The sequence below is a fragment of the Chaetodon trifascialis genome, chromosome 2, assembly GCF_039877785.1.
Source record: "Chaetodon trifascialis isolate fChaTrf1 chromosome 2, fChaTrf1.hap1, whole genome shotgun sequence".
In the NCBI taxonomy this organism is placed as follows: domain Eukaryota; kingdom Metazoa; phylum Chordata; class Actinopteri; order Chaetodontiformes; family Chaetodontidae; genus Chaetodon; species Chaetodon trifascialis.
Window position 1 is genome coordinate 19,484,662 of NC_092057.1, and position 13,359 is coordinate 19,498,020.

The following is a 13,359-nucleotide window of genomic DNA, read 5'->3' on the forward strand; positions in this document are numbered from 1 at the left end:
GATGCCACCAGCTTTTAAGTAAGACAGAGGACTAGACACACTTAAACCATGATTGTAAATTCTGAGATCAGTAATGTAACTGTAATGTTCTAGTCACAGAGCAGTACGTACTATGTTGTACTATAGGCATAGAATAAGTGCTTTCAGGTTTTAGAAATTATAGTCTGTAAATGGAAACGAGGAGAAATAAATGTAGTCCAAAATGAAATTTCATTAGACAGGATCACTGCCAAAGCCATTTTTATTGCTATTTATAGTGACTACATCACATCAGATAGCCCTATTAAGTCAAAATTTAAGAGCTACAAGAAATGAGTTTGCGACAAATTTTACAGCGTAATGTGCCGCTTCATTTTTTTTAAGACCTAGAACACTCTAGAGCAGCTATAGAGTGAAAAGATTTGTGAAGCAAAACAAGACACAAATCAGCAGGTACTGGTAAATAAGTTAATATTGCTCATAATGCTCAACATTTAGTTTAAGTTAGGAAGACAGTTTGCAACCATATAAAAAGCCAGTTTAAAGGAAACTGAATAGCAGTGAAGTCACCGTGACTAACTAAAAATTGAGAAATGCAACACAACATCCCCCGCTGCATTAAAAAAATCATTACCTTAACAAAATATTCTCAAAATGCTAACCTGGCCTGCGTACCATACAAAGCATTGTGCTATATTGCTTTTCTAACAGGACACCTAAGCAATCACAAGGTCTTCCTTGATAAAACTGTATAAAATAGTTATCATAGTATCAATCTGAAAAAGAGTGGTGAGTGGCACATGAATACAAATTATCACTATATAATTACAACATTTACAAGTCAAAAAAATATGTCAGACATAGACATAGAATGTAGCTTCAAAAAACTCCGTAAATCTATCGCAACATCGTCTTGAAAAATGTCCTCAAAAGGCACAGACAGAAGAAAAGGTAAACCATGCAAAAAGAAACAAAACTTTTTTTTTCTCTGTGCAAGGAAGCAAAACTCAAGTTTAGAATAATTACATAATACAGCAGATTGTAATTGTTTCCCCTCTCCAAACAATGCCCTCTTCATTACAGTACTGAATACTGTACATGTGCATTACAACAAATCTTAATCAATTACAGCGATTTTAAGTCAAACAGCCTTTTTGGCCACACAGAAAGTGAAATATCCAGTTGTACATTCAGCATATTTACAGTATTAGAGAGCTTCAGAGAGCTATTTGGGAATTAAAAACAATCCGCAACCTGTAGGCTTCAATGAGATTGCTAATCCAGTTGTTTGTAGCAAAAAGTGAGCCTCCTGTGCGTGCTCACAGACAACATCTGGGATGATTTCGCTGAGCATAGAGGGATTATTCAGGAAACCACGTCACAATGGCGACCAGTCACGTCAACGCAAATCCACCACATGTCCTGTACATTCATATCCTTACATTTCTGTGCAACATCATTGGATCTATTGCGAGCAACAATGTACCTTTTTTCAAGCTGCTAGCAAATGGCAGCCATGGAAGTTACAGTTTAAAGACACTCCTTGGTTGCAGCTTCTGCTCCATAAAGTGACACTCGACTACTCACCTGAACCACCTAAGGGCCACTTCTCAGTGAAAAAGATTCACTATTGGACTGATTGATACTGCGAGCGCTGTTGCAAGGTTGCTGAACATGAGACATGTTCTCAAGAATAAACCAAATTCTTATCCTTCGATTAGCCATCAACGACTTCACTAAAACCCTCCTTTCCTCGCATACGTGGTCTGTCATCTGACTTCCCACCTCTTTAAGGGAAGGGATGCGTTACTCTGTCTTTCCGACTGAAACTCTTCGGCTTCCCTTGCGATTATAATGGTTCAGTCTTTTCTTTCTCAGACCACTTGCCACTTTTCTCTATCTTCTCTTAAAACATGCCTCTCCAAATACATCATCAACATGCATTCTTGAGAGCGCACCTACATGACAGAGGAGAGAGGGTGGGCAGTGTACGGATCAGGCAACACTCGACCGGTCTGCCTTCATGCCTCTGAGAGTCTGGTTTACAGTCTGGATGCCAACTTGTTTGTCCGTCTCCCGAATGTTTGCAGTCTACATCATACTAAAGCATCTATCAGAGGGTAAAACAGCACATATTACACCAGGATACAGAAGAACCCACGCCAGGTTTGTTTCATTATTCCAGTCTCTATGCTGAGGTACGTATGTCCAGTGTACTACATCGAGCGACACTGCCGATCCTCAATACGCGTTGCGCGCTGCAGGATATTCCTGCAAAAAAATCACCAGTTCAGAGTTGTGACAGTAGCTACAGTTCACACCATCGACAGTGAATAAAAACAGTGCAGGGTAAACCAAGATAAAGAATTATGGTAGAATGATCTACAGTCAGAAAACTCCCTTTAGTTCAGTGCAGAATGCAATTCTACCGTCTCTGCAAGAGAGGTTCTTTTCCCGCCACAAACAGCAGGGGGCGATGTGTGTCTATTTATACATTCCAGTTTGTAGGACTGGCTCTCGTTCTCTCTGCTTCCCTGTACAGATTCCTGACCCGGGGCACAGGTTCTGCTCTTAACAACTGGAATGATCCTCACTCTCCTGAGACCCGGGGTGATTCTCATTCCAGTTGAGTCACTGCTAGTTCTTGATCTCCAGGATGGAGGGGTTGTGGTCCAGGATGGACAGGATGATTTTATCCATATACTGTCGCAGACGTAAGTTGATCTCCTCCTGCTCCTTCAGGGCTTCCATTAACTGAGGAGAGAGAAGTATCGCAAACACATTTCCTTTTCAGTTTAGCAAACAGGGTTAACGATAATCTCATGAGCTGTAAAGTATTATAACATTTTACTATGGAACTTTTTGCTACAGCTACCCTGGATAGGATACCCTGTACCACTGGCTACATGCAACTTTTTCATGGCTACACCTGCAATAATCAGGAACATGAATTGTTGCGATTAACAGTTAAATTAAATTCCCGATCATCTTGATCAAACAGTTAATTATTGGATCTATAAAATGCCACAAAATAAGAAATGATGCCCATCACAATTTAAAGCCCCAGGAAATGTCATTAAGTTTTTTGTGAAGTAGATACAAATTTCACAGTTATTAATTTAAGCATGGCTCGTTTCCATAGTATTTGGTCAGTGTCTATGAGTGAGACATAGTCATAGTCCATATTATGCAGATTAAAATCTACTGTAACATCTTGAGCACTGCTCTGCTGTGATATGTCCTGGAATAAAATGTATGCTCAAACTGCTGCATGTGATTGTACCTGGTCTCTGGAGGCGTTATCTATCTCAGCAGCTAGAGACTGGGCCTTGGTCTGTGTGGCAAACAGGGTCTTGGCTTCATACAGACTGAGGCTGAGGATCTGACCGTTCAGCTCATCGTTCTGCTCCCTCAGCTTCTGGTTCTCCTAAAATACACAATCAGGGTGGGAGGTAGAGGAGAGAGAGTTAGGGTGAGAATGTGATAAGTACTGTATGTGGAACACACTGTGTATCAGGAGGGATGATGCCTTTTTAAAAATGGCCGCTACTCAAGCCTCACTCAAAACTCAGACAAAAACACAGCACTTGGTACCTCATCCAGCAGCAAACACAGCCTCTATTTTGGCAACACCTACAGGACATAGTGTGGGTTATGCGTGTTACAGAACAAACTGCTCCCCTGCCTTGTCTGGTGTGTTATGAAAGCTCCATGATTAAGTTGCCTTTGAGTGCTGACCAGGGGTCAGTTTGCTTTTCCCTTGTTCTATCCTGAACCATTAGAGAGGGAATTGAAGCACTGACCCTAATTCAGCTCGGGCAAGTTCACTCTACTCCATTGTGATTAGTGGTTAATCAGGCGGTCAAAGGTCACGGAAGCAATTTTACCATCAGACCAGGACGGAGCCGAGCCCCAGATAACACCAGGTACTGGAATTCAGGGGGAAGAAAGTCCTGGGACACAAATCGCTGGACACACACACATACAGACATTTACAGAGGTGTACAGGCAAGCATAAGACAGTGAGCTTATCCTGGTGGGTGTCACAGGCAGTGTCTCTCAAATTGGAGCTACTTCATTTGTCCAACCACGGACAATCAACTTGAACTGTTCTGTATCTAAAACTGCAGGAAGTAGCTCTGGATAGGAAGTTGATATATTAAGAGAGAAAGTCATAGACGAGAAGTATCTGCAGATTTAAGCTGGTGTAAAACAGTTATCATTGCCATTCTTGCTTGCCTGCACTGATTGTGACAAGTTTGGTCTGAGGCTGAACCTTATTATTTTAGTCCCTGCTAAGATACACACACTGTGCAAATCAGCAATTTTAAGTGACGGGCTTTGCAGAGGCTTGCACATTTACTTCAAGGCTTGTTGGTTTTAGTAACTTCTCTTTTTTGTAATGCCTTTTCTTTTTGCTTAGGGACTTAAGGACACACAGCGGTCTGGAAACAGTAACACGGCATTTGAATCTCTACCTGTGGAAGGCACAGGCAGACGTCACTGCATCTAGGCTTACTGAAACTACTAAAACAAATGTATTCTGCAGCTATTCTCAAACTGTGACAGAGCTCAGTTAAGCTCCACTGGGTTCCTCACTCCATTACCAAGCTATCAGTGCAACATGTCGAGGACAGTGTGCTGTTTTTAAAGGGGATTTTAAAGGAACAAGAGGAGCCAGTGTGATTGACTGTGATCAGCCCCTGACCTGACTGTAATGTACGATAATATATTCTGCCTAAACCCACCCTTTTTTCTCAGTGTGCCCCAGGTCCACCTAGAATCTGCAGCCACGAAAATAAAAAAAGGTGTGGCTTGATTTATGAAATAACTCCACTTGCCTTGGCAGTACATAAACCAATTAATTATATCAAATGGAAACTGTTCTACTTCCTGTGAGAGCAAAATGCACTGACGTATGCAGGGATAAATATAAATGGAGTGTAAATCTATGTAATGTATCATCCAGATCCAACTGAATCATTGTGCAGGTACGCCCTCCTATGACCTTCACAGTGGGTTATAACACAAAAAGTGTGTGTGTATTGTGTTGCTGAACTGCAACTATACAGTTTTACAAAAAATAAAAAAAAACATGGACGAAATGACAAGGCTCCATTTAACTAGATAACTGTTCCTAGAAAAGTGCAGGGTTTAGCTGAATGTGTGTTCATTATGACAATTACAAAGTTCACAAATTCCTGAAGGGGTTGACAGAAAGTCAGAGACTTGGAGTAACGAGCATGAAGGTGAAAAATAGATCTGTCAAAAAGGTTTCAATTTCAGACACGCTTTAGAAATCAAGAACACGAAAACAGATATTTTGTGAATGTTTTTTATAAATGCTGCTGCTTTAAAGAAAATAGAAATCAACCGTCATGATAGCCAGCATTCAATCTGTGAGGGTATAATTATGTAGCTTGCTCTGAGACTTTGAGACTCTGTGCTCTCTTCAGTACATCCAAACCAAAGCATCATCTTCTCACGGCACCACAGCCATCCCAGTTCACTGTGATTACCCTCTGATCAAGTCTTATGCTCATATACTGTTGAAAATCCTTTCATTCCTTATGCATGACGGCGTCCCTGCAGACTAGTAGCTGTGCAAACACCAACAGACTTCCAAAAGGCACCATGTTGCTTACCACTCTCTAAAATCAATGTGAGAGAGCATCTCTGCATCTGAAAACCATCACTACTGTATTTACTGAACCATACACACCAAAGACACTCGAACTTTCGTCAGTACCTGCTTGAGCCTCTTGACCTCATGCTCTAGCTCCACCTCCCTGCTCCTGCTGGTGAAGTCAGCCAGCCCAGAGGAAGAGCTTCGGCTGCGGCTCGGCCTTTCCGTCTCCAGCTTGAAGAGCTGCAAATGCTCCAGCTCTCGACGCAGGTCCTCTATCAGCTACACTCAGAGAGAGCACAGATGAACAACGTTATATAATGCCAATGCAGTATTTTGTGGGTGTATGAGCTAGCATGATTTCAGTGAGAGAGATGAGAGTGAAAGAGAAGAAAGACAGTGAGCAGCAGAGCAAACAACCCACTCTGTGCATGTGTCTGACTGCATAAAATAGTCTCTCCCACCTCCTGCATTTCTTCCTTTTCTTTCTGGAACTGGTGCCTGCTCTGTCTCAGTTTGTCCATCATTTTCCTGTAGAGGTCCATCTCATCCTTCAGGCGCAAACTGGTGTCCTCCAGCTTGTCTGTCATCCTTTGTTTCTCCTGAGGGAGGACACGCACAATTACAGTCTGTGTGTCAGTCATGTCAAATCAGAAAAGCACACATGCACTTACATCTAAGATCAGTACTCATACATACCATGAAAAATTTGAAAATCCACATAGACATACACTCATATCTACATTGATAGACCCATCTGTACACATACTATTAAACAAGGATTTAGTATCAAAGGTTTTCGGTGTTGTGGCGTTCAAATATCCCCATATAGAGTTATGTTTTCTATTTTCTGTGACTCTTGGTCACACATTCTTATTTCATGAGATACAATTATTCTATTGGTTTGGTGTCATTAACATAAGCCACTGCAGGAGCTTTCTCCAGTGATTAGGAATCTCTGGAGGAACTGAAATGGAAATGAATGTAAGTCTATGTGATGTCCCCACAAGTGATATAAAAAAAAATTTGTGTGTGTGTGTGTGTGTGTGTGTGTGCGCGCGCGCATGCACATGTTGAACTTTCTTTGACTATTAATCATTTTTGAAAGGGACAGTGCTTCAGCTCAGTAACTGATTTAGCACTGCACTCTTATGAAACTGTGACTCACTAAGTTTAAAAAAAATCATAAAAATCGATGAAGCAGAACTGGAGATGTTGTCTTCTTTTATTCCAAACATTATTCTTTCTTGTCGCACCTACATTACCCATACTGCATAACCCCTCTATCAGTTCAATCAGAGATTCGGTTGTGCTGTGTTAGTAATGGCTAATGTAGCCTTGAGCCCTAGACTCAAACAGAGATGAGGCATGGAGGTCTGTTAAGCTCACTTCTTTCTAAGTCCACACCCCAGATGATTTTTTTCATCTTAAAACTTGGAGTAATCTAGTGTGACTCAAGTGACATCACTTAAGGAATTAATCAGATTTCACACAGCCTCTCTGGAGCCACAAAAGGCTTTATACAACTTTTCACATGTGCAGCATTACTCCCCCAAATCTCGAAACAGGCTTTGATGTGTAAAATCTGAGGAGTTACCCTTTAAATTTTATGACAAGGTCATAATAAAGAAAAGACAAATGAGGTAAAAGAAAGCAAATATACAAAGAAAGAGAAAAAGTAAATTTGGCTTACCTCATCCAGTTTCTCTGTCTGTGATTTGAGGCGGCACATGTTGACAGTAAAGTCACTGTTTTCCTCCTCCAGCTGCTTAACTCTAAAAACACAAAATCCTGCTTATCAGTTTACTTTTACATAGAAGCTGAGTTTGGCTCATAGTCAGCTGAGGCACTGGTTTAAGCATATGCTACAGCTCCAGAGGCAACTGACTAAGCCCTGGAGGAATTTGAGCTCTGCGTAGCACACAGTTTTACAATCTGCACTTTCTCCTAACAGGCAGGCACCTCGACGTCCACATCCAGGGGATTTTTCAGAGCAACGCTGTCTCGTCGAGCTCTTCACATCAAAAAAGTAAATAAAAATCTATACTTTAATAAATTCATGCAACTGCACCCAAATAAAAAAAGAAGCTGTGCACTGATCGTTTGTGCTTGACTATTTGTGTGTTTCTCACCGATTGGTCAGCAGCTCTATCTGTGTGTTCTTGTCTCTCTCCATCTTGCTGTAGGCCTCTCGGTGTCGTCTTAGCCCCTCCTGCAGATTTTGCTCTGCTCGCGTCTCCTGGTCTTTCAGCTGCTCCTCCAGCTCATGAACCCTGAGATGATGAACCCGTCACACACAATTCATATCACACATAGTATCGTAACTGATTTATTTCTCCTAAAATAATGTTTTTGTGTTTCTGAAAGCCAGTTCTCTGACTCTACCTGTGTACTAGTTGTGTGTTCTCCTGCTTCAGCTTGGACTTGAGATCACCGTTCATCAGAATCTCACTCTCCAGTTCCGCCACCTTCTTCTCCAGAGAGCTCACCTGACAGAAACAGACAGTTTCCTAAAACCTGAGTTTACACCTTAAACATATCTGAATTTGACAATTACATTGAGGTATGCATGCTCAAAAATGCTGACCAGCATGAAAATAAATATAAAGAAATATCTCCCCAAATATCTCAACCAAGAGCAGTTCTCAAGTTTTTAAAGGGATTAAAGTGATAACCCTCTTCCTTCAATTTGCAAATGTTAAGAGGAATCCTGACAGGCTCATCCTTTGGATTAGCATTCTCAATTTAACATGTGCATCCACCAGGAACTGTGATTTTAGAGCATAAAAAATGCTGAAGGTGAGATATTTAATCATTTGAAGTAGTCGCACAGAAACAGAAGTATTACTTCCCACAAACATTTGTTCAATGCTTAAAAGAGCATGGAACAAGATCAACATATGGACACACAAACACACTCATACCTTCTCGTTGATGTCGATGTCGCAGGAGTCGATGCTGTCTCGGAAAAGGTCCTCTGTGCTGCCGTTACTGCTGCTCAGGTTGCTGTTGTGAAGCAGCTGCCTGCTCAAACACACACAGAGACACACAAACTTAAAGAATCGGCCAGGAATAGATGCAGGTGAGGTCAGACCAGCTGGTTACATGCACAGTAAGTGTGTGTGAGAGAGAGAGTCAAAGGAAGTGTGCTCTATCCTTCAGTGATGCAGATGATACAGGACTGGAACAACAGTGCCAAGCAGAGAAGCTGGTGCACACAGAATTCAAATTAGTACACACACACATGCATCCACACACGCCTTGTTTTAGATGCCTCTGACAGACCAGAGCAGGCGCGCGCACACACACACACACACACACACACACACACACACACACACACACACACACACACACACACATTATTAGTGTGACATTCAGGCTGTGATGTGACGACAACTGTGGCCACTTTTCACTGATGGAATGACTTAGAAACAACAAGATCATCCATTACTGAGATTAGCAATATGGAGGAGAAAGGAGGAGAAAGGAGGAGAGAGGAGGAGAGAGGATGAGAAATAAAGGAAAGAAAAGAAATTTTTTCAAGATAGTTAACAACATGGTTTATAAGCCATCAGATCTGTCAGCACTAGTCTGGGTGCCTTCAGCATTTGGCAAATGTCTGTCAATATACAACTTGTATGCTGTTAAACCGCCCGACCTTCATGCTACTGTTGTCCCGTTGCTCACGTCTTTGCTTTTCATTTTTGTGAGGCTGGTCTGTAATTTGCTTCTCATGTCTGTCCTTACTTGTGTTTGTTTGCTGTGTTGCTTGTTTTTGTTTTGTTGAACTGTAATTTGCTCTGCTTTTATTGCTGCTTATGTCTTATGTTCTGCTTATACCTGTTTGTGTTCTGCTTCTGTCTGTGTTCTTATTACTGTAATTGAAAAGTCTTAGATCATGATTATTGTTATAAACTGGTTTCTTGACGTTGCCAACTTCACACCTGGCCAGGGACTGGCGATGAAAACTTGCTTCTTGGCTAATTCTGCCATTTACCTTAATATGCATTGCCCTTGAGAAACAAACTGAAACTGAAAAGGAGAGGAAAAGAGGAAAGGAGAGGAGAAAAGTAGAGAGGCGAGGAGAGGAGAGTGGACAGGAGGAGAGAGACAAAAGAGGAGAGGAGATATGTGAAAAAAGAGGAAACAGAAAGGAGACAGAAAAGAACAGATAAAGAAACCAATAAAGTGGAAGAAGTAATCAAACCAGACAGAGAGGACAGCAGAAGGAACCGGGGGAGAGAGCCAAACCTTATATTGAACACATAGATCAAGTCTGGCAGGCCATTTTCACTCTGTCACTATAACTCAGTTAATGTGGGTGGAAACAGGACAAAACCTGGATACAAAACACTTCACCCAGTGCAGACCAGCAGGCCACGAAGAGGGATGCATGGCTGCCACTGAGGAAGATGATGTCCAAACTCTTCCTTCTCAAGTCAAAAACAGAAGACTTTACATCCCGCTTGGTTTCAGATGAGTTTAATTCCGTCCAGACGTTAGTTAGTAATTAACTGGCTGTTAGAGCCAAATGGTTGGGAAGCCGGCTCATAGGGAAGCAGTAACTAATGTTGCTGTGAGTGTGTGTGTGTGTGTGTGTGTGTGTGTGTGTGTGTGTGTGTGTGTGTGTGTGTGTGTGTGTGTGTGTGTGTGTGTGTGTCTCCTTATGTCAACAAACAGGGCAAACACGTGCAGCACAGGCTTTATGATGCATAAACACACACAGTACAAATGAGTGACCTTCTCTGTAGATCACACACACACACACACACACACACACACACACACACACACACACACACACACACACACACACACACACACACAGAGGTGAGTGGCCTACCTTCCAAAAGCAGTGCTGGAGATTTTCCTGTTGGGGCTACAAAGAGAAAAAAAAAAATTATAGACATTTTTATTATAGTGAACTTCCATGGACTCACAGCTCAACAATGCACTGGAACTAACTGCTGATGGCAATAAAGATTTTGACTGTTCAGTGTGGCAGACATATAGGAAAGAGAGAGAAAGACTGAAGGACATGTCAATGATAATACAGTTTCACTCCTGGTTCAGTGAGCGGGGGTTTCTGTCAGCTCAGCAACTGTCTCAGGGGGACAAAAGCCCAAAGACTCGTTCAGTCTGACGTATCTGTCTGTGCTGGGTTTCACATTGGATTAACGAAAAATGAGCAAACACAGTGCAGGGTCACACAAATGACAGCGCAGTGGAATATACAGTATGAGGCAGCAGCAGCACTGCACTGTATGGTTAAACAGGCCAATCTTACAAAAACTGTTTATTCAGTGAAAACACAAAATGCCGCTGCTGCATCCATGAAATAACTTTCAGCATGTTTCCGTCTGTCAACCTACATTTGTCAGGTGCTGATGATTATGGGGGTTGTGGTCAATCATGTCCTATAATATTCTCACTACTTAAAAAAAGTAAGAGGTCAGACTACATTTTCTAAAAAGTCCCTCACTTTGCCGCAACAGTCACATAAAGTGTGAAGAAGCTCAGAAGAGACGTTCAACCCTGATTCCGAAAAAGTTGAGACACTTTGTAAAACTGAACGTGGTCATTTGCTGATCCTTTTTGAAATATACTAAATTGATTTTTGGAAAAATCTGCTTATCCTGAATTTGATGCAGCAACATGTTTCAAACAAGTTTGGACAGGAGCAGCTAAAGACTGGGAAAGATGTGGAATGCTCCAGAAACACCTGTTTGGAACATTCCACAGGTAAACAGGTTGATTGATAACAGGTGATAGCATCATGATTGAGTATGAAAGGGGCATCCTGGAAAGGCTCAGTCGTTCACAAGCAGGGATGGAGTGAGGTTCACCACTTCGTGAACACATGATTGGATAAAGGATATTACTACATGGGCTCAGGACCACTTTGCAAAACTGTTGTCAATAAACACAGTTCATTTGCATCCTGCTCTTATTTACATTTTACACAGCGTCCCAACTTTGTTGCAATCGAGGAGAATTCATTTCTGTCCCCTGGCAATTAATGTCGTTCTTAGTTTGATTAAAGAGAGAAACAGTGCACAGTTATATTTTCCTGGTCAATCGGACAATAGGTATAAGAATATTTCCTGTCTTGACATTCTGTGAGTTTATTTTGTTCCTTTATTAGACTGAAAAAGCTAAGAGAGCTTGTGACATGAAACAAACTCGCACACACCTCCCAGCTGAAACTACAGGCAGCTATAGCACTGGACTATCACCTCTTGAGAGACGACAGGCTACAGCTAGCTGGCTAGCATGCTAACTGCAATGGGTATCTCTACAACACAATACACACACGTCTTTGACACACCATCACAACTGTCACTTACATTCTGTTGATAATGTTAGTTGAACATTTTAAACTAATATTCGAGCCGTATCACACATTTCACCTTTAAACCTGATGTTGTTGTTAAATGTGCAGATTTTGTGTAAAGTTAATGCACAGTGAGACAAACTGCACTTTGGTTTGCACGACTGCATGTACAGTACGTCTTCCTCATTTTTGCCCTGTTTTCAGATGAACCAAACTCCACTCATTAGTTTTGTGTGTTTATTACCCATGCTTCACTGTGGCCAGTTTAATTAAATTAGGGGCTTGACATGCACAAGTGATCCTTTGAATATTGCATACTGCTTTGTGGAAAAAGCTCCCTCTTCTGTTCTTTCTGAACCCATTTAGTCTTGCTTAAAATCCTTAATTCTTTGGATTAATATATATGGTGCCTTGTTTCATTTTCTTTTTAGATAGCTCAGTATTCCTCCACATGAACTGCCACCCATGCATTTCGATTAATCCTCCTTCCTCATCAAAATCCCTTCCCTCCACCATCCTCTTTGGCCTTTATCAACTTCCTATGAGCCCATTCCATTCAATGTAATTTCTCCAGTTCTACTCTCTAACTCTCCTTACATTATTCATAAGGGGAAAGCATGGATCTAATTAGGAGAGCCATGTTGGATTATAGGACCATTTCTCTCTGGGGAGAAATCCTGCTGAGTCAGCAGAGTCCATGTAACAAAGAAAAAAAGTGACTCCACAGTTCACATCATATTCAAAAACATTATTCTACAACATTTAGTCTTCTCATAATACCTTTGTGTGTGCGTGTGCGTGTGTGTGTGTGTGTGTGTGTGTGTGTGTGTGTGTGTGTGTGTGTGTGTGGGTGCAGGTGGACAGCAGAGCTATTAATGGTCACCACGGATTACGTTTCCAATAATAGAGTCCCTATTACAATGGCCGATGAGGTAAGCACAGGAGTGACAGCCTTATATAACAATCAGTTAGTGTTTGTGTGCATGTTTGCTGGTGCATGAAACAGGAGGAGGGACATGCTAAACATCTCTGTGACAATATTAAATCATTCTTATCACATTGTACTGAATAGGAGGGTACAGGGCAAACAGTGACCTCTAACCTCACCAGTCCAGTGTGAGTGGATCAGTATGCTTCACATGCCTGTGTGTCTATCCTGTACAATACACATAATAGCTGAGAGCGTGGTAGAACAGCATGCCATGTAGGTTATTGTAGCATGCAAGCATGGCTGTGTCTTATTACCTGCCAGGATAAGTAATGCTAATTTTTCACAGAAATAGGTCACCCTACTTGTTTTCAATTAAAGGCTTTTGTATAGGAAATTAGGTGTTGTGTGGCTGCTGCGGGATTTTTCACCATGGAAAGTTACATTAAGTTTAATTTGACAGGAGAAACTGCAGGCAGTGAATGCATG

At 41.6% G+C, this 13,359-nt stretch overlaps 1 protein-coding gene across 7 annotated transcripts in view; it reads right to left on the reverse strand.

Annotated features, from left to right (window-relative positions):
- Positions 1–203: 203 nt before the first annotated feature.
- Positions 204–13,359, reverse strand: part of rab11fip4b (RAB11 family interacting protein 4 (class II) b) — a 58,972-nt gene continuing 45,816 nt past the window's right edge. For 4 of the 7 annotated variants that reach the window (XM_070974359.1, XM_070974404.1, XM_070974375.1 and 1 more), the window contains 10 exons: positions 10,452–10,487; positions 8,530–8,629; positions 7,991–8,094; positions 7,738–7,878; positions 7,299–7,380; positions 6,070–6,207; positions 5,729–5,887; positions 3,867–3,947; positions 3,263–3,406; positions 204–2,733 (listed from right to left, as the gene is read on the reverse strand). In XM_070974359.1, coding sequence (XP_070830460.1) covers positions 2,617–2,733; positions 3,263–3,406; positions 3,867–3,947; positions 5,729–5,887; positions 6,070–6,207; positions 7,299–7,380; positions 7,738–7,878; positions 7,991–8,094; positions 8,530–8,629; positions 10,452–10,487 — 1,102 coding nt within the window. In that variant the 3' untranslated portion in view covers positions 204–2,616. The remainder of the gene's footprint in view (positions 2,734–3,262; positions 3,407–3,866; positions 3,948–5,728; positions 5,888–6,069; positions 6,208–7,298; positions 7,381–7,737; positions 7,879–7,990; positions 8,095–8,529; positions 8,630–10,451; positions 10,488–13,359) is intronic. The other 3 variants (XM_070974367.1, XM_070974394.1, XM_070974411.1) reach the window with 1 other exon arrangement.